The sequence below is a fragment of the Pipistrellus hanaki genome, assembly GCF_964339955.1.
Source record: "Pipistrellus hanaki genome assembly, chromosome: 14".
Taxonomy (NCBI): domain Eukaryota; kingdom Metazoa; phylum Chordata; class Mammalia; order Chiroptera; family Vespertilionidae; genus Pipistrellus; species Pipistrellus hanaki.
Window position 1 is genome coordinate 38,698,883 of NC_140516.1, and position 20,754 is coordinate 38,719,636.

The 20,754-nt window shown below is 37.0% G+C and overlaps 1 protein-coding gene across 14 annotated transcripts in view; it reads left to right on the top strand.

The window, feature by feature from the left end:
- BTRC (beta-transducin repeat containing E3 ubiquitin protein ligase) overlaps positions 1–20,754 on the top strand; it is a 151,881-nt gene that overhangs the window by 63,291 nt on the left and 67,836 nt on the right. For 5 of the 14 annotated variants that reach the window (XM_084903777.1, XM_084903789.1, XM_084903784.1 and 2 more), the window contains one exon: positions 12,516–12,593. The exons of 5 other annotated variants lie outside the window; for them this stretch is intronic. In XM_084903777.1, coding sequence (XP_084759903.1) covers positions 12,516–12,593 — 78 coding nt within the window. Of the gene's footprint in view, positions 1–1,494; positions 1,651–12,515; positions 12,594–20,754 lie in introns of those variants that run through there. 4 more of the 14 variants (XM_084903779.1, XM_084903782.1, XM_084903780.1 and 1 more) reach the window with 3 other exon arrangements.

The following is a 20,754-nucleotide window of genomic DNA, read 5'->3' on the forward strand; positions in this document are numbered from 1 at the left end:
GTATTGTTGATTGCAATAAAATTGGAATACCAAAGAAAAAAAGATATCCAAGATGATGAAAATAATTTAAAAGCAGAAAAGTATCAGGAACAAAGATGACAGAAATAACTATTCTGCAGAGAAGAAGGATTTAGGCATATGTCCTAAGGGTTCTGTAGTTCTTGATTTTGAGAAATCAAGAGGATCCACAGAATGCAGATGTCTTTGAGTTACAAAAATAACCAGATGTCCTTATTAGTAGAAGCAAATGTTTGCATCTTAATTTACACAAAACTATATGCAGAGGATCTCTGGAAGAAATATTGTGTAAATATGGCCACAAGAAAATTGTAGCATGAAAGGATCTGTCCTAAATACTTAATCATAAAGATTATATCTTTAAAAAGGGGAAAAAATATTTAAGGTATATATAGATTTAAAGGCAAAAAAATATTTATATAGATTCACATGTTAGGGGAATTTTTATTGTGTATGTATTTCTATCCCAGTTTCCCCTGATGAATTTTTATTCCTGTTATTCAGGTTGTTTAACTACTTCGTGTACTGCCATTTTATTTTAAACAGTGAAAACATGTGCATGAAACTCATTTTTCCCCCTGAACGAATGATAGTCATCTTAGTTCTGTCAAGGGAAACAACCTACAGTAGTATATAAATGCCCCATTTGCAAGCCAATTGGGATTTTAAAAATATTAACCCACATCGTTATAAATAGATGCTATTTGATGACTTCATTGGGATGTTAAGCAGAATAAAATGTAAAACAAAATCTACTTGAAAGGGCAAGGTATGACGTATTTTTTGTTTGTTTTTAAAATTAAGCCTTTAGAGTCAGAAAACCTTTAGAGTTTAAATGGACTATAACTTTTGATATGGAGCATATTAACATAATTACAAACTCTTATATACTCGGAGTAACTGCTAAGTTGATGTTCAAATCTTTGATTAAGAAGTCACAAGGCTGAATGTGTTCAGACAGCTGTGTAATCTCTCTCCTATTTGCAAAGCAGAGATTAGTTTTACCTTTTTTTTGTCCCTATATTTATTGGTAGAAATTTGTCCTTCTCCTACAGCTATATTTTTTTTTCTTTTTATTGAATTTAATGGAGTGACACTGATTAATAAAATTATACAGGTTTCAAGTGCACAATTCCACAACACATCATCTGTACACTGTACTGTGTTCACCACCCCAAGTCAAGTCTCCTACCATCACCATATGCCCTCCGCTGTCTCCCCCACCTACAGCTATGCTTTTAATGAGGAAATATTAAAATGCTGTATTATGACATATTCTGTAACTTAAAAGTTAACAAAAACAATGCTGCTCTTCATGCCCTTGCCTTGTCACTCTGGTGCAGCTCCTCTCCATCCCCCTTATCAGAGTATCTCAGCACTTGAGCTTGTTTATCTTAAAAGAGCAGGAGGCAGGCTTTTAGGGAGTAAGCTACATGTTCCAGAATAACAGGCACCAATGCTGTTTGACTTGAAAAACATTTGATCTCTTACATTAACAGCCCATGTCACTGTAATGGGGACTACAGCCGGGGTGTTGTTCAGCTTTCTGTTATTTTAGCTTTGAAATAACTGTTAGTGCTGCTCCAAAATCTTCACGTTTAAAATTGTATATTGGCTGTCCCCCCAGGACTCGTAAGTATACAAGGTGATATGTGTGGCCATAGGGAGCATATTTTGTTAGTTTTGTTTTAAATAAGAACCTTGCCTATCAATAGATGGTTTTTGACTGATTCCTGAGACTGTGCTGCATGGCTTTGCTTGTGTAAATTTGCAGATATTGCATTATCTTAAAGCATATTTTTGCTTGTTACTAATGTGTATGTTCAGTAACTATTAATTATGAGCTTTCATATTTTTTCTTGAATAAGAAACATTTATTAGTTTTCTCATGAAGCTTAACTTCAAATGTCCTGTACAATGTTCCTAAGTACAGCAGTTTGTACAGCAGTTGTTGAAAATGGCAAGCAAGAATTTAAGGGGTATGTTTGTTTAGACTTAAATGTTACTTAGCTTATTTTTAAATATATTGTTGGTAATTTCTGTGCCAGGAATGGTTTGACAATTGGAGTCAGATAGCAGTATTTAAATAACAGAAAATATAATTTGAAAATATAATTTATAGTTTGACAGTTGGAATCAGGTAAGCAGTATTTAAAGAACAGAAAATATAATTTGTATAATTAAATTAAAACAATGTTAAGAGTACCTCTTATTTTAATAATGATAGAATAGCAGCTTATTATAGTAGTGGTGGAATAGCAGCAGACAATTTTATTCCTTCCTTTCTTCCTTTCTAATTTCAAGAGCCTAGTTTGTTTTCCTACTCTAATTGTTTTCTGATATGAGACAATACTACCAGGCCACCCAGCACTTTCTTTGAATTTAACCTAAAATACATCAGCCAGCACAAGCATAATTGGTTGAAAGGTAGCCATCTATCTGGGGAGTTCTTCTAAGCACTGAACGTGTCATGTGCTTTGACGTGACATATTTGTAATATCTCTGAATACAGAAAGCGCTTTCTGCACTAGCTGTAGGTGTTGAAGCAGAAGTGTGTTTTAAGAATGTGTGCTGTGCAAATTCAGGCTTGTGAGATAATGACAAGTGTTTGCCTGAATAGACAATATATTTTTCCCCTTGAGGTCCCCGCACACCTAGTTTCCCTCAAGCTCATCATCTCTGTCAGGTTAATCAATAGGCACCGTATGGCAGAGGGTCAGTAATCAGTGTCATCGTGCCTTTAAATCGTGTTGAAAATTTGCTTAAAGCCTGGGCCAATTAACATCGAGATGATGAATGGATGGGAAGATGGGAAGAGCCTGACGCTCAGGGGCTTTGTGAGGAGGAGATGCTCAGCTGTTGAGCAGCAGACACCAGCGAATAAAATCAGCCATTCATGTGAGCTCAGTCCACCCACTCTTAATGATAATGTCAATCTAGCAAAATATATACACATTGGAGTTGTCACGAGTTCATAAATCAAAGGAGTTTGTCAAAGGCATTCAGATTAACGAGGCAGCAGCAATAACAAGTCAAATTTGCATAGAGAATTGCTTGAATCTCAGTAAATTATGATCCTGTTTTTCATTTGATTATTTGCTAATGTCTCAAGAGGGAGAATGATTATATTAGCATGCAAAACCTACTCCAGAAGTAGAAATCTGAGGTATAGAAGACCAGCACACTATGACAATTAATCAGTTTCTGCATACTAGCATAAATGCACAAGGCCCAGAAATGAACTTCTTTTTTATTATTATTTCTCCTTGCTACTGATCCAAATGGTTCAGCTTGACAGAGACTTTATATTGCTTTAACAGTGTTCTGAATTGTGCCTGCAGGCAAGACATAGTTATGCAGCTATAACCAACCTATCCATCTGCCAACCAGATTGGAATTCTCCTATCCAAGGCTTCCATTAACCCCCACTGACAGCTCCAAACAGGATTAAGAATTTGGAAGCATAAAAAATAGTTGTTCTTTGCAAATATACACAATCCGTTTGCATTTTGAGAAAGGTTGCATCCGTAGTATTTTATAATTAGTGTCGGACAGTGTATAGTGGGGGAAAATCCTACTTGGCATTTTTTTTTACTTCTGTCATAGAGAGTAAATAGTACTAATGAGAGTACTGTGTGTTTGGTTGTCCCTGAGAGTGCTTTCCATTATATCTGTGCTTTTGTTAGTGTATTACTAAAAAAATATCATTTCTTGAAAGCTTTAACTGGTGGGTCTTGTTGAAGTTTAACACGTTAGGGAGGCTGTGATATGGTTGTGATTTAATAGAGTATATCCGATGATAAACATGCTGGAGAAGCAGTGTTCATGAAAACATGCCTGAAAACATTATTTTATGAGGTCCTCCCTAAAACTGGTTCTTAAGTAGGATTTTTCAGTCGGCTTCTGAACTTAAGTGGACTAAGTTTTCCCTATTGTACCCTAGAGGATTAATTTAAAAAATTTTTGAACACGCATATATATGCACAGTGTTTTATTTATATCACCTTTCATTGAAGAGCTTGAATGATTTTTATGTAGCTAAATTACGATTTAACCTTGTAGAAGTATAATTGTTTCTACTTTTAAAAACTGAATCATATATTTGAAGGTTATAATTAGCTCCAAATTATATAATAAGTTATTAGGGAAAATACTAAACCAATTACTACTTACCAGTCAAAGCCCACTCTATGATGTTTACAACTAGCTATTAGAAATTGGTCTCAAGGCTTTTTTTTCATGTGGTTTTTCATTTAAAATGATAATGAACAAATGATTCAATTTTAAAAATGTGTTTATAATCTGAGTTATAATTCACCACAATTTACCTGCTTGGCTAAAATGATATAATTTCCCTGGTTACAGAGTCCTTTGAATTCTCCCAATGAAAAATGTTGATAGGTGGAGAATGTTACTTTTAGTTTGAGAGCTAGTTATTTCATTTATAATGGATGTCTGTTCAAACAGGCTGAGGCTCTGGTGCACCATCCAACCTTAAGCAAAATGCTTACTCAAAGATTATTATAAGCCATTTTGAGTGGCTTGACTTTTTGTCACTGGGTAAATTAGTTTAGTTTTTCATTTGATTATATAATCAGCTCTTAATTATCCATGTCATCAGGAGTATGTGTTCAAATAGATAACTGAAAACAGTAAATAAGCCACTTACTAGATCATGGAGAATATTGCCCCAGTCATGAAACTGCTGTTTGCTACTTTCAGACCCTCTCTAACTTCTTATTCTAGGCTCTGAAAAGTTACCTAGTAATACTTTGCTTATCTATAGAATAACTTTTCCTTCTTGGTCCAGAGTCTGAAAACTTTATCCATAAAGAACCAGATAATAAACATTTGAGGCTTTATGGGCCACAGGATCTCTGTCATGCTACTAACTTCTACCATTGTAATGTGAAAGCAGCCATAGATAGAAGACATGAATTAAGTGGCTAAGTTTCTATAAAACTTTGGTTTGCAAAAAAGAAACACTTTATTTAAAGCAGGAGCTTGCTAACTCATGCTCTAACTCACATGTGTCAAACACAAGGCCCGCGGGCCAAATCCAGCCCGCCAGGCCTTGCAATGTGGCCCGCACCGCGCTGTCATCACTGCACTCCGCTGTCAGTTTATGACATTGTCAGTTTATGACTGTTCAGTAAACCATTCGGCCCGCGATTTAGGCTGGATTTTAGATTTTGGCCCCTTCTCTGATTGAGTTCGACACCCCTACTCTAACTTATGCTAACTCTTGCTAACTCATGCTCTTATACTGGCATTATAAGTGGTGGTATGGTAGGACTGTAGTTGGGCTGTTTGAAGTTTCTCTGCTATAAAAATCATTTTTAAAGCTAGCTAGACAGTGTGGTATAGGGTTTCGATTATTTTTTAAGTCATTATTATCTACCCTGTTTCCCTGAAAATAAGACAGTGTCTTATATTAATTTTTGCTCCCAAAGATGCGCTAGGTCTTATTTTCAGGGGATGTCTTATTTTTCCATGAAGAAGAATACGGTACACATTTATTGTTAAATGAAAATAAAGGTAATTTATTACCTGTATACGGTACGGTAGTATGGTAGTTGTCAACACAAACCAGATAAACTGTGAATCCTACAGTATCAAGAATTTACTCATTTATTCAATGACAATCATGTCATCATTTTCTGGAACATCATCATAACAATCCAATTCCTGAATTTCCTGGTGAATTTCTTGTGACTCCATTTCTTTCAGAATCAATGGACCAAATCTCTCATGTTTAGCCTGGGGGGAAGGGGGCTTATTTTCGGGGGATGCCTTATATTTCACTCAGAAGGAAACCTGTAAGTAGGTCTTATTTTCGGGGGATGTCTTATTTTTGGGGAAACATGGTAGAAACATCAATGATGAGAATCATTGAATGGCTGCCTCCTGCCCGCCCCCTACTGGGGATGGAGCCCACAACCCAAGCATGTGACCTTAAGCAGAATTGAACCCATGACGCTTCAGTCCACAGGCTGATTTTATAGATTCCAAAAGCCACTAAAAGTTTTTGAGGAGAAAAGGGCCACTATGATGGCAGTGGTATTTAAGAAAGATTAATCTATCAATAGTATTTAATCCAACAAACATTTTAAAACTTACATTATATTCTCAAGCTTTGTGCTGAGAAACTGGAAAAGAAAGATGAAAAAGAAGCTGTTCCTGCCTTAAAAGAACTTACAATGTAGGATGGGGAATTAGTGGGAAAAGTAGCATAGTAACATAGCAAGATCTATCATCACCATCATATATAATAAAAGGATAATATGCAAATTGACCGTAATGGTGGAACGACCAGTCGCTATGAAGCTCACTGACCACCGGGGGGCAGACGCTCAATGCAGGAGCTGGCTCATAGCTGGCCAGTGCAGCAGCAGTGGCAGGAGCCTCTACTGCCTCCCTGGCAGTGCTAAAGTTGACTAATGGCTTAGGTCCATTTTTCAGGGAGCAGGCCTAAGCCATTATTTGGACATCCTCTGAGGGCTCCCAGGCTGCCAAAGGGATGCCTGACAGCCAACTTAGGCCCGATCCTCCAGGAAGCAGGCCTAAGCCAGCAGGTAGATATACCCCGAGGGGTCCTGGACTACAAGAGGGCGCAGGCCAGGCTAAAGAGCCCACCCATCCCAAGTGCACGAATTTTCATGCACCAAGCCTCTAGTATATATATAAAAACCTAAACGACCCCAGAACGACTGGAACGACTAGTTGCTATGATGCGCACTGATCACCAGGGGCAGGTGCTCAATATAGGAGATGCCCCCTAGTGGTCAGTGTGTTCCCACAGCGGGAGCACCACGCAGTCGGAAGCCAGGCTCATGGCTGGCAAGCACAGCCGTGGAGGCAGTGCTAAGGAGAGGTTGAGAGAGCACTGAGAGCCAAGCTGGGCGCTGCCCGGCTTGGGCTTCTCGCCAGCCTCCTGCTGCTTCAAGCACTGCTACAGGATTGGGCCTAAACTGGCAGCCGGACATCTCCCGAGGAGTCCCAGATTGCAAGAGGGTGCCGGCTAGGCTGAGGGGACCCTCACCTGTGCACAAATCCATGTACCAGGCCTCTAGTAGAATATAAAGAGTAAGTGCCAAAATAGAAATAAAATGCTAATTCAGAGTAATTAATTTCAACTGTGGCCACATAGAATGGGAGAGGCAGGCAGGACATAAGCATAGACTTCTCAGAAAAGGTATCATGTCAGTTGACTCTTGAATCAGGATTTTAATAAATAAAGAGATGAGAAAAGAAGGCTATTACATGTCAAAGGACTAGAACTAGCAAAGTGTAGAGATGTTTTTCTTATTTTAGAGAATTACAATGTCATGTAAATGGTCAAGAGACTTCGATGGAAAGCTAAGTTGGCCAGATTGTGGATGCTCCACAGAGGTTGTTATCCTTTAGGTGACAGAGCTATAAAAGGTTTTTGAGCAGGGTAGTAATGTCTTTTTAGAGAGAGAAACATCGGTCATTTGGCTGCCTCTGGCTGCCATTCCCACTCTGACTGCATGTCAAACTGGAATCCTAGGTATGAAACCTGATGGGGAATCAAACCCAAGATCTTTCAGTGTATGGGACAACGCTCCAAGCAATTGAGCCACACTGGCCAAGGCAAGCACATTCTTTTAAGTAATCACAGTACAAATTATTATAATCAGGAAATTGAATGTATAAACAAATGTGGTACATTCATACAATGATACTAGTTGGCAATGGAAAAATATACTAGTTGCCAATTAAAAGAACTACAGATTTAAGCAACAACACAGATGAATCTCAAATATATTATGCTAAGTGAAGAAAGAAAGCCTCAAAAAATTATATACTATATGGTTTCTTTTTATGTCATTTTAGAAAAGGCAATTGAGATAAAAAAAATAAGTAATTACTGGAGAAAAGGGTTGACTATAAAAAGGCAGTGCAAGAGAATTTGGGAAGTGATGAAACTGCTTTACATCTTAATTGTGGCAGAAGTTACACATTGTATGCTTTTGTTAAAACTCAGAAGTATGCACCAAAAAAAGAATGATTTTTTCTGTATGTAAATTTTAAAAGTGGGGGAATAATTAGGAAATTACGTAACATCGATACAATGATGTTAACTTATCTAAATACTTTTTTTTAAAGTTTCCAATTCCAATAGTATCATTTATATCATTATTTAATAATTGAGGCCTGGTGCATGAATTCGTGCACCATTGGGGTCCTTCGGCCTGGCCTGCAGGATCTGACTGAAACGGGCTCTTTGACATCCCTTGAGGGATTCCAGATTGCAAGAAAGCACAGGCCAGGAACCCTACTGGTGCAGGGGAGGGACGTGGGAGGTTGGCCAGCTGGGGAGGAACTGTGGGAGTTCTACAGGGTGTGTCCAGCCCATCTTGCTCAGTCCTGATTGGCCAGAACCCAGCAGCAAGCCAACCTACTGGTCAGAACGTCTGCCTCCTGGTGGTCAGTGCATGTCATAGCAAGCAGTTGAGTGGCTTTAGCATATCTATATAATAAAGAGGTAATATACAAATTGGCTCTAATGGTGTCACAGTAACGACTGATTTGCATATTGACAGACCAACAGGAGTGTGGGCGGGCAGCAGGCATACTTACGTGAGGCTCACTTCCCTGCCCCCAGCGCCGGATTCCTCTTTTTCTCCCAGTGCATGCGCCCAACAAACACTCATGTCCCGTCTGAGAGCACTCTGCCCAGAGATGCCACCAACCCCCTCCCCCTATAAAGGAGTCAGTAGAGAGCAGAGTTAAAGAAGGAAAGAGGATGTATGAGAGAACTGTAGGAGCTATAATGAAAATCAAATATAGTTGTGTACTGGAGACAGATTTTAAAAGTAGGAGTCAGAAAAGAAAAAAGATAAATATTAGTGAATAATTAGGCAGATAGATGAATAGATATTAAAAGTGAAAGTAAATGGAGAAGAATGTATGGGAAAGGTAGGATGAATAAGAAAGAGGGAGGGAAGGAAGGTTTTAAAGGGGAGCCGGTAGAGCTTAAAAGGAGAATGGGAAGAAGGAAGAAATGGGGGAGGGAGCAAAGCAAGTCTGAGGGAGGAAGTGAAAAAAAAAAAATAAGGTGGGAAGAAGGAAAAGGGGAAGGAGGGAAGGGTAAAGATAAAGGAAAAAAGGAATGTAGGCAGGGAGGGAGGGTAGGAGAAAGATGGGAAGAAGGAAGATGAATCAGAGTAGGAAATAAGGAGAAAAGAAAGGTTTATAAATGACAGTAGGAAAAAGTGTTACAGAATGGAGAGAGAAAAATTGTGTGAGGGAGAAGCCAATAAGGAAGTCAAATACAGTTGTGTGTGAAGGGGTTAAGATTTTTTTTTAAAGTTAATAGGGGTGAACAGGTTGGCAGGGGAGGGCAGTTAGGGGTGACCAGGCCAGCAGGGGAGGGCAGTTAGGGGGATCAGGCCAGCAGGGGAGAACAGTTAGGGGAATTAGGCAGGCAGAATGGTTAAGGCAGGCAGGCAGGTGAGCGGTTAGGAGCTAGAGGTCCCAGATTACTAGAGGGATATCCAGCTGGTAATTGGACACCCCTGAGGGCTCCCCAGATTGGAGAGGGTGCAGGTTGGACTGAGGGACACCTCCCCTCCCGTGCACAAATTTCATGCACCAGGCCTCTAGTCATTAGCATATTACACTTTGATTGGTTGGACAGACAACTGGACACTTAGCATATTAGGCTTTTATTTTATTATTTTATTTTTTTAATATATTTTATTGATTTTGTACAGAGAGGAAGGGAGAGAGATAGAGAGTTAGAAACATCCATGAGAGAGAGTCATTGATCAGCTGCCTCTTGCACACACACCCCCTACTGGGGATATGCCCGCAACCAAGGTACATGCCCTTGACCGGAATCGAACCCGGAACCTTTCAGTCCCCAAGCCGACGCTCTATCCATTGAGCCAAACTGGTTTCAGCAAAGCTTTTATTATATAGGATACCTGCTCAGAAGTTATGTGTCAAGCCAAAACCGGTTTGGCTCAGTGGATAGAGCGTCTGCCTGTGGACTGAGGGGTCCCGGGTTCGATTCCCGTTGAGGGCATGTGCCTTGGTTGCAGGCACATCCCCGGTGGGGGGTGTGCAGGAGGCAGCTGGTCGATGTCTCTCTCTCATTGATGTTTCTGGCTTTCTATCCCTCTCCCTTCCTCTCTGTTAAAAATCAATAAAATATATTAAAAAAAAAAAAAAAAAGAAGAAGAAGAAGTTGTGTGTCAAAATAAGATAAAATAAAGGGTGAGGAGAAATAAAACTGTGGATATCGGCTAAATTGTTACTACCCATCCTGTTAGCTCAGGTTACTATCTTTAGTATAACAAATTTTCACCAAAAAGTAATTAGACTTCCAACTTTATTATAATGACATTTTAACAAAACATAATTCATTTTGAAATATGGGCTCTTACATTGAATTAAACAGGTTTTGATTATCTGAATAGGTATTTTATTTAAAGAAAGGTACAACTTCATGATCTAGGGAATAGTTACTTGTAAATTATAAGTTTATAATTGAATACTGGCTTAATTGAATACAGTTATAATTGAATACTGGCTTAATTGAGTACAGTTATAATTGAATACTGGCTTAAGTTTTTATTATATAAGACATTTAATTTTAGTATTTAAAACAGTGATCTATACTTAAAAAAAAAAAAAAAAAAAAACAAGTTTAGGACAGGCATACTTGAAGATATTGCAGTTTCAATTCCAGGCTGTCGCAATAAAGTGAGTATAGGCATACTTCAAACATATGGCGGATTTGATTGTAGGCCACCATAATAGTGAGTATCTCTGTAAAACAAGCCATAATCTTTTGCTGGTGGAGTGTCTTGCCTTTATTTTGTAGTAAGACTAGGTATGCCTTTATACAAATTGACCTTTGCCCTTGAGTCTCCAAGTTCCATCACCCTTTTGATGAAACTCTTGGCAGTTATGACATGCTGGAATTAGCTTCTGGCACCCATACATCTTCATAACTTTTTTTTACTTTGTAAAATTGAAATTTTCTATAATTAAATAATAACTGTCTATTCACCCCTTCTTCCAGTCCCTGACAACCATCATTCTACTTTTTTGTCTCTATGATTTTGACTATTCTAAGTATCTCATATAAGTCTAATCATACAATATTTATCTTCTTTGTGACTGGCTTAGCATAATGTTCTCAAGGTTCATCCATGTCATAGTATGTGTCAGAATCTCCTTCCCTTTTAAGGCTGAATACTGTTTCATCATGTATGTATACCACATTTTGCTTATTCCTTCATCCATCCATGGATATTTGGGTTGCTTCCATATTTTAGCTATTGTGAATAATGCTGCTATGAACACGAATGTACAAATATTTCTTCAAGACTCTGTTTTCAGTTTTTAAGGATATATATACCCTAAAAATAGTATTGTTGGATCATATGGTTACTCTACTTTTAACTTTTGAGGAATCACCATATTGTTTTCCATAGCAGTATATTTCCAAAAAAAGTACCATTTTATATACCAACAATGTGTAAGAGTTCTAATTTTTCAACATCCTCACCATTCTGTTTTTCTTTGTTTGATGGTAGCCTTGTAGTTTTGTGAGGTGATATTTCCTTGTATTTTGATTTGCATTTCCAAAATGATTAGTGATGTTGAACATCTTTTCATGTGCTTTTTGGCCATTTGTATATCTTTTTTAGGGAAATGTCTATTCAAGTCCTTTTTTAATTGGGTTGTTTGTTATTGTTGGTTGTTGAGTTTTACAGTTTCTATACGTATTCAGGATATTGATCTTTTACCAGATATATTATTTGCAAATATTTTTCCCATGGATTGTTTTCACATTGTTGACATTTAGAATTCTAAACTTGTCAAGTGAACTATCTTTTACCCCCCTCTTTTTAAGTATTTAAAAATTTCATTGACATTTTAGGGTCTTCTAGCTGCTATTTGAGTTGATAATAGCAAGAATGGACTCTGATCCTAAACTACTAGCTAAATTGTTTTGAGCTAAGTACTATGCTGTTTTTAATAAAGAAAATCAAATCTGAAATGAGAAGGAAGAGAAAGAATTGCTTTTTAGGGTCCAGACTTTGAGAACTTGTACCTACCAAATGTTTACTATAGTTTAAAACTTTTTACAAATGAAGTTAATAGCAATGGTTTAAGTTTATGTGAGCTAAGTGTAGACTGGAGTTTACTTGTGCCCAGTGTCAACCTACATTTTCAAAGAGCAATAAACCAGACTTCTAATGAATATGATCTGCTGGACAGTGCTTAAATATATATAAAATACTTTTCACCTAGACCCCAACATACATATTTATATACATGGGCATATGATTTCCTTTACATAAGTGTATGTCTGAATGTATATAAATCTTCAAATAAACAAATGCATAAGTATACATGGTATCTAGCTTACAGGATTAGAAATGTAATTTAGTTTACTCCCACAGAATAAGACTGAAGATAATGAGAAGTGAATTAAAGCTTACTTTCTTTCGCAGAATTCCTCAGAGAGAGAAGACTGTAATAATGGCGAACCCCCTAGGAAGATAATACCAGAGAAGAATTCACTTAGACAGGTATGAAATTCAGTCTTACTTAAAAGGTTATCCACAACTAAACAAAAGACAGGAAACCCTTAATTTGCCATTCATTAAGCATGGGAGCTTAAATTAAGAGTACGTTGAAGTTGGTGTGGTGATAGCCACCAATTTCAATCAGGTAACATTGACTCCCAATCTTTAAAAAATATCCTAGATATCCCTACTCTGTAGCTCTGTTGGTAGGGATGTCATCCCATACACCAAGAAGTCTGCAGGTTCCATCCTGGGCCAGGGTTACAGGAGGCAGCCAGTCAACGTTTCTCTCTCACATCAGTGTTTCTCCCTCTCTCTCTACTTCTTTCTGTCTCTCACCCTCTCCCTTTCTCTCCCGATCCCTTCTCCTCCCCTCTCCCTTTCCCTTCTCTTTCTAAAACCAATAAATACCATGTTTCCCAGAAAATAAGACCTTACAGGTTTCCTTCTGAGTGAAATATAAGGCATCCCCCTGAAAATAAGGTCCCCCCCTAGGCTAAACATGAGAGATTTGGTCCACTGATTCTGAAAGAAATGGAGTCACAAGAAATTCACCAGGAAATTCAGGAATTGGATTGTTATTATGATGTTCCAGAAGATGATGACATGATTGTCATTGAATAAATGAGTAAATTCTTGATACTGTAGGATTCACAGTTTGTCTGGTTTGTGTTGACAACTACCGTACTACTGTACCGTATACAGGTAATAAATTTCCTTTATTTTCATTTAACAATAAATGTGTACCCTATTCTTCTTCATGGAAAAATAAGACATCCCCTGAAAATAAGACCTAGCGCATCTTTGGGAGCAAAAATTAATATAAGACACTGTCTTATTTTCGGGGAAATGGGGTATATCCTCAGATGAGGATTAGAACTATATAGTACTATTGTAAAAGTACTTTGAAGTTGGTGTGGTGATAGCCACCAATTTAGGAATACAGTTGCTTCCAGTAGTGAAAACAAAATCAAAGGAAAGATTTCTTTTTTAGGAAAAATAATTTGAAATGCTTCTTAAATGCAGATAGCATAATATTTGCCTTTAAACTTTATTTCCCTTTAAGATTCTCCATACATTAAAAAAATTAATAATCAGAAGGGAATCTGCCTATAGTGAGTTAGCTCCCTCTAATCTGATCAGTATTTGTTTTGCCTTTTTTAGGCATAAGGCCATTATTGATGATAGTAAAAAAAAAAACTTCTTTACTCACCACTGTCCTCACACTCTCCACATTTAACACATTGAAAGTTCAATTCCATAGTGCTTTTTTAAAAAAAGTAAAATGTTACAAAAAAAATCTGGTAAAAAAATATTTGTTTTCTCAACTGCCTGAAGCAGCAACTTCTAACATCTTCAATCTCCCAATGGCAACAAAAACAAATTCTTACAGTGTTGTCAGAGAATAGGTAATATAACATTGGACAAGATGATCACCAGAAGTCTAATAAGAATAATTTTAATTTACTTGCATTTATGGCATTATTCTAGGAAAAAGGAGATTAATATTTATTGAGTAACCACTATGAACCTCATACTTATTTCATTTAATTCTCATAATAATGCTGTAAAGTTGTTAGTTATGATTTCTTATTGATTGATAAAGAAAATGGAGGCTTAAAGAAATAGGATGGCTTATTTAGCTAGTCAGTGATTTGAAACCCAGATCTCTGTTGCTGAAATGTTCCTACTTTTGCCCTCTGATTCCAGTTTGTATACAGTGTTAATTTAGGGGAAAGGTACTTGAAACTGTGACACTCATTTTTTATTTTATTTGCTGTATATTACACCCGTATTTAGAGATAAACACGTGATCTGTAAATATAAATAAATAACAATATTCAATATTTAGAGCAATATTGAATAAGATAAATTTGGAGATAAACAACTGTCAGCAAACAATGACATGACAGAAAGTTTTGGCAACTTTATTTAAGCTAACAAACGAATTTTCACTCTGCAAAGTTATAAATTAATTTTAATAGGCTGATCCAGATGGTCCATTTGGAAAATGGATAGGCTGATCTGTTGAAAATTAAACTAAATTTATCTCTCTCATACTTCAAACTGAAGCAAGAGAGAGAATCGTGCCTATTAAGTCCAGCACATACAGATGGACCAGCAGGTCACACATGGGACTAATCTATTCATTTAAAAAATAAATGCATACATTATTAAATCATTTTCTACTTTCAAGATCTGTTGTGTGCAATATTGAAAGAAATGTAGTGTTGTTTTGTTTTCATTGCTTTTTTAGCAGGTTCACTCCACTTTAATTTAGCCATTTTTGTCTTTTTCTCCCTCCTAGTGCTCCAAAATGATTTTTCTGATACTGTCAGTGTTGAGGTCCAAGCTCTGGAGATTATTTAGGTCATGAGGCTCTCCCCGCCCCCTTTCTTTGTAAAGGGTTTTTATCTCCATTCTCTTTGTGAAGAGCATGAACTCAGTGTTCTTGGAAAGAGAAATGGCCTTTAGAAACAGGGAAGTAGGAGATCCTCCTGGGGCCCTCGGAGTCTTTTAGCTTCTGGGTGTTTTAACAGCCCCATGAATGCAGATTTGTAAATTTATTGCAGTGCCATCTGGTTTTTTGCTCGAACCAGATTACTGTTGGCTTGTGTCTGTCTATTGTGGTGGTCACTCCCTAGGAGCTTGCCCTCTCAATCTTAGGAAAGAGTGATGAATATCAGGGGTCAATAGAAGTGGGTCACAGGGCAGCTGTCCAAGACTGCCCTGAACTTGATTACCCGACTGTTGATTTTTTAAAATACAGGCCATACTATATAAGCTGTTTAAACTCTCTTTTTTCTACTGCGTATGACAATAATGAAGTGTCATTTGCTTGTGTTACCCCCACTCCTGCGTTAGTAAAATTATGTAGATAAAAAGGAGCTAAGGCTGCCTCTTCCATAGTATAGATGTAAGTAGAATTTGCTTGTAGGCCAATCCCTTAATGTGAAGTTCTTTTGCAGATATTTTTAATGGGATTTCAGGAACTCTTTCACCATTGATTTTAAAACGCTCAGTTACATTCTAACAAGTTTAGTAATATTTTAAACTAATTTTATAGTTTACACATATTATTCTAAAGTATGATTTTACCATTGTTGATACAATATGACCACTATGTGTTAATCTGGAGTTATTTAATTCTTGCAGGAGCTGAAAAGGGGGTTATTACAGATCTTACAGACATTAAAAGAATAATAGAATAAACAACTTTAAACCAAAAATTTGGCAACTTAGATGAAATGGGCAAATTCCTCAAAAAATACAATTTGCTGAAACCAGCACAAGGTGAAACAAAATTGGAATAGCCCCATGTCTGTGAAAGAAATTTAATTAACTATCAAAAGGCCCATATGGTTTCACTGGTGAATTCTATCAAACATTTAAGGAATAAATAATACCAATCTTTTACAAACCTTTCAAAATATAGAGAAGAATAGAACACTTCTTGGCTTGATTGTGAGGCCGCCATAATCATAATTCCAAAACCTGACAAAAGACATTAGCAGAAAAAGAAAATATTGAAGGAGAAAGTCAGGAGACACTGCTTTCTGCACCACTCAGTCTTTTTTTGTACCTGCTTTTCCATTTCATTTCCAACATCAGAAGGCAGCAGAGTTGGGGAGAGAGATGTGTGAGGCGGGGGAAAAGCATTGTATCTTTTTAATTTCCTAAGTTTCAGAGTAATTTTATCTCTTGGCACTAAGTAAAGTGTGAACTTTTACTTAAAGGATGTACAAAGTAGCAACACTCCCCCCAACCCCTATTTTTATTCCTAAAATGTGAAGCCAAGGAAACCATAGCAACTGTTTTTATAGCTTTTATTCATATCTGCAAACAAGGGCAAAGGCCTGGGAGGATACATGAAAGTGCTCATTACTTTTTAAAAATGTAGCCTTACAACATGCAACTCCTTCTTTGCTTCACATTGGTGCTAATAGGATCTGTCAGCCCTGCCTTTCTTGTAATTGAGTAAATTGTGACCTCTGTCTAATCCTTCCCCACCCCCCATTCCCTTTGTGTATGTGTCCACTTACCATCCTGAGAACGTGGGCAGTGATAAATAAAGCATTGAGTAGAGCTCTCTCAATGCTTTGAAAGCAGCATGATGCCAGCCCTCTAGTTATATTTCTTTAAGTGTTTACGTTTTTCTGTATTCTTTCTCTTGTGTAGCTGGAACCCTGGGGATGCAAAGCCATGAGAGAGGCCAAGAAGCTAACAAAGTAGCTGTCTCCCTTGTTAGCTTGTTCCTTTATTCTTTCAAAACAAGATAAAAACCATCTGGCTCAGGGCACTACATTTTCCTCCCCCATGCACCTCTATAGATGGAGACTTCACCTGCAGTGAGGGTTCACATTGATTAGGGAGGGAGCAGTAATTCAAGCTTCCATCCTCTTCAAGGATACTTTGCAGTCTTTAAAGGTGCTGACCCACTGAGTTAAACTGTCAAGGGAGGATAAAAAAGTATCTTCATCCCAGGAGGTAACAGCTGCCAGGTTTTCAACACCTTGCACACTGTTGGAAAAATGTCACAATTGTCAGCTAAAAGAAAAATGACCCTGTTGTCATCTTCTGTTAATGACTGGGCCTTATCAAAGGAACTTCATAAGTCTTTAAAAGGAGTAAGTAGCTGTTTCCCTTGCCTATCACAACCCCCCTCCCCAAATTACTATGTTCTAAACATTACTTGGAGGAGATCCCACAAAAAAAGCAGAGAAGAACTTAAAGTGAAAACATCCAGCATGAGCATGGAAGTGATTGGCACAGCTCCTTTGTACAGCTGGGTGAATAGGAGGATAAAGTACATCACTGACACAGAAAACGACATTATAGTGTGTCTTAACAAAACAACAACAACAACAAAAAGTAATTCATAAGCCAGTGAACTGAGAGAAAACATACTATATTTCTGCTCTTTAGAGAACAATTTGTTTTCAAGCAGCATCCAGATGGGTGAATACTATGACATTTCTTTTTTCAAGAGAGCCACTTCTTTTCTTTCTTTAAAAACAAACAAACTCACCGATTTACTTCCTTTAATACCTCTGTAATGCTTGTATATGATTTCATTCCCTTCTTTCTGATTTGATTGATGAGGGAAAGGTTTAATGAAGTCCCTGATATCAGGCAGGCAGGGGTTTTTTTTCTATTTGTTTTAGGTTAGTCATTTTAATTGTGTTGAGTAATTAGAAGGTACACACAGCCAAGGGAGCTTTGTTCTGATAATTGCTCAAAAAAACCCATTCTCTATCTGCCAGTTGCTTTGTGTTAAGACATTTCTCCCCCTAGTGGCAATAGTAAGCATTTGACTTGGCAGTAGGCAAGGTGTAATTGTAATGTGACAAACTGTGCTTAAGGGACTATCTTGTAAATACTTTAGTTTGGGGTTTGGCATTATTTCATTATATATGTGTTTTTCCCCCTGTGAAACTTCCTACCTCCGTTTTTTTGTTTTTGTTTTTTTTCCTGAGGTGCTTTGGGCTTTGGATGGGAAAAAAATTGCCTGAGATGTTTATTAAAAAAAAATCACAGTGCATCCTGGGTAATGTTTTGCAGCTTGACTTAATTTTAGTCATCTGTTTTAATTACCTATTTATAAAAATGCTTTTGCATTTGTAGACATTATTTAATACTTTGGAAGAAACACCTCATTTGAAATAAATAAATCAATTGTATTTATTTTAAACAGTTCATGTAAAAGACCTTAAAGGTAATTAATGTAGGTCTCTTAAGTAAGACAAAAGTGATCTTTCCAAGTCTGATGAAGTGATTTGTTTATTTAACTTCCCACTTTGGCTAAATCCTTCAGAGTCTAATAACTTCTTTTTTTTTTAAAATATATGGTTTGGCAATTTGTGTCTAGCTCCAAAAACCCTTCTTTAAAAAGCAGCAATTTAATAATCAGCTTTCTTAAAATTACTTTGAGGAAGGAAAACTATATAGGGGGTTGGTGTTTTGTTTTATTTCAGTGTAATCATGCTTTGATAAATTATGTAATCAGTGCCTTAGTAGAAAAAATATTATTGAACTCCTGGGTTGCAATGACCATAAAAATTGTATTTTCATATAGAGACTTGAGATATTGTGAATAAATTATAAAGGAAACAGCTTATATGCTGATTGAAGTTCATATGGGTCCAATTCATTTTGTGTTGAGTGCTAAATCTGGCTGTACCATTAAAAAGAAAAGAAAATGGGAAGGGAGGGTAGCCTATTGTGCCCAGTTGTATAAACCCTTAAAAATCTGCCCTGAGAGCAACATGGAATGAGACCAGATAGAGCTTTGCATCTATTGGATGAGATTCAGTAGATCTGGGTGACATTTTTAAAGCCTAATTCCAGCTTTCTTAGATGTCGCTTTGTAGTTTGCCTTTTCTGACCCATATTCTTGCCGGGGACTTGATTTGATGTTACCATATATCTGATAGTCCCTGTCCCCCTCTTCCCCACCCCCCAATCACTAGCCATTTTCATTATACTATATCTTGTTTTGCTATAGGGCTGCTGAACAGATTTCTTAAGCAGCTTTTTGCAAGGTTAAAAGAATGCAGCCTAGTAACAAGTTTGTGTCATTTTAAATATATACCTTCTAGTAAATAAGGAGAAGTCTAGCAATCAATCCCTTTTAGTGTGTTATATGTTTCACCTGACAACTAAACCTTCTATTGATTAGCCATTACTTTGTTAGATAATCCTATGTCATTGAATCCATTGTAAAAAATTAAACTCTTTAAAATGTTTTACCCTAGCAGCAGTCTGAAAATTGAAAACTTGTTCAGAATTACAGCCTGCTTTCACAAAGGTAGTTTTCAGCAAGGCATCTTACTGGTTTACGCTTATGTGCCTTATATGCAATATAAAAACATATTAAAGTACTCCAACGCAAAACCCTCTGCCTCTGGTTCAGCGGTGAAGCTACCTTTTCAAATGTTGCATGGGGACAGAACCTATCTTGCTTGTGGCTATTACACTCACTCGTTTAATTATAGCCTGGAGGGAGTCTTACAATAGTACAATAGTGAGTGTAAAATACTGAATTTTTTAGCCTTCTTATGCCAAAGTGATCTAAGGACTGTGACAAGTTTTACTTTACTAATCTATGTAACTTCCTTGGGAGCTAAACAAGGTCATATACCCATTTTACAGATAGAATGTCTAGAAAATAAAAACCCATATATAGCCTTATTCTGGAAACTTCTATAAACCTAGAATAGGTTTCCTGAATCTATCTAAATTTCCCCTGAGTGTGATATGCTCATTTCTAAGGGGGAAAGGAATTTTGTAGGAAAACTAATCAATCAGTTTTCTATCTGCTGTTACTCCCGCCCCCAAAGTATAGCATAATATTTTCATTAATTAACTGGATAAACCTATGGTATTATTCCCCTAAAACTTTAACTGATTATTTTTTTTTTATAATTTTTTTTTAAACTGGATTTTTTTTTAATTGATTTTGTACAGAGAGGAAGGGAGAGAGATAGAGAGTTAGAAACATCGATGAGAGAGAGTCATCGATCAGCTGCCTCCTGCCCACCCCCTACTGGGGATGTGCCCGCAACTAAGGTACATGCCCTTGACCGGAATCGAACCCGGGGCCCTTCAGTCCCCAAGCCGATGCTCTATCCATTGAGCCAAACCGGTTTCAGCTGATTATTTTTATATTTTTATTGAAATAAAATTTTCATACAGCAAATTATGTAAATATTAATTGCATAAGTGAGTTAATTTTTGACAAGTCTATCCACCATGTAACCACTACTCCAGTCATGGTATAGAACACTCACTACCCAGGAAAGTTTCCTGGGTCTTCTTCCCAGACAACTTCCCCAAACCCATAGATTAGTTTTGCCTTTCCTAGAATTTCATGTAATAATATACTTTTTTGGGGTCCAGTTTACTAAGTATATATGTGATTCATCTTTGCTGCTATGTATAGCAGTAATTTATTCTCTTGTTATATAGTATTTCCATTAAATAAGTATAGTACAGTTTATTTTTTATTCTTTTGATGGACAATTTCCATTTTTATAAATGAAGTTGCTATGAATGTTCTTTTTTTTTTTTAAATATATTTTATTGATTTTTTACAGAGAGGAAGGGAGAGAGAGAGAGAGCTAGAAACGTCAATGAGAGAGAAACATCGACCAGCTGCCTCTTG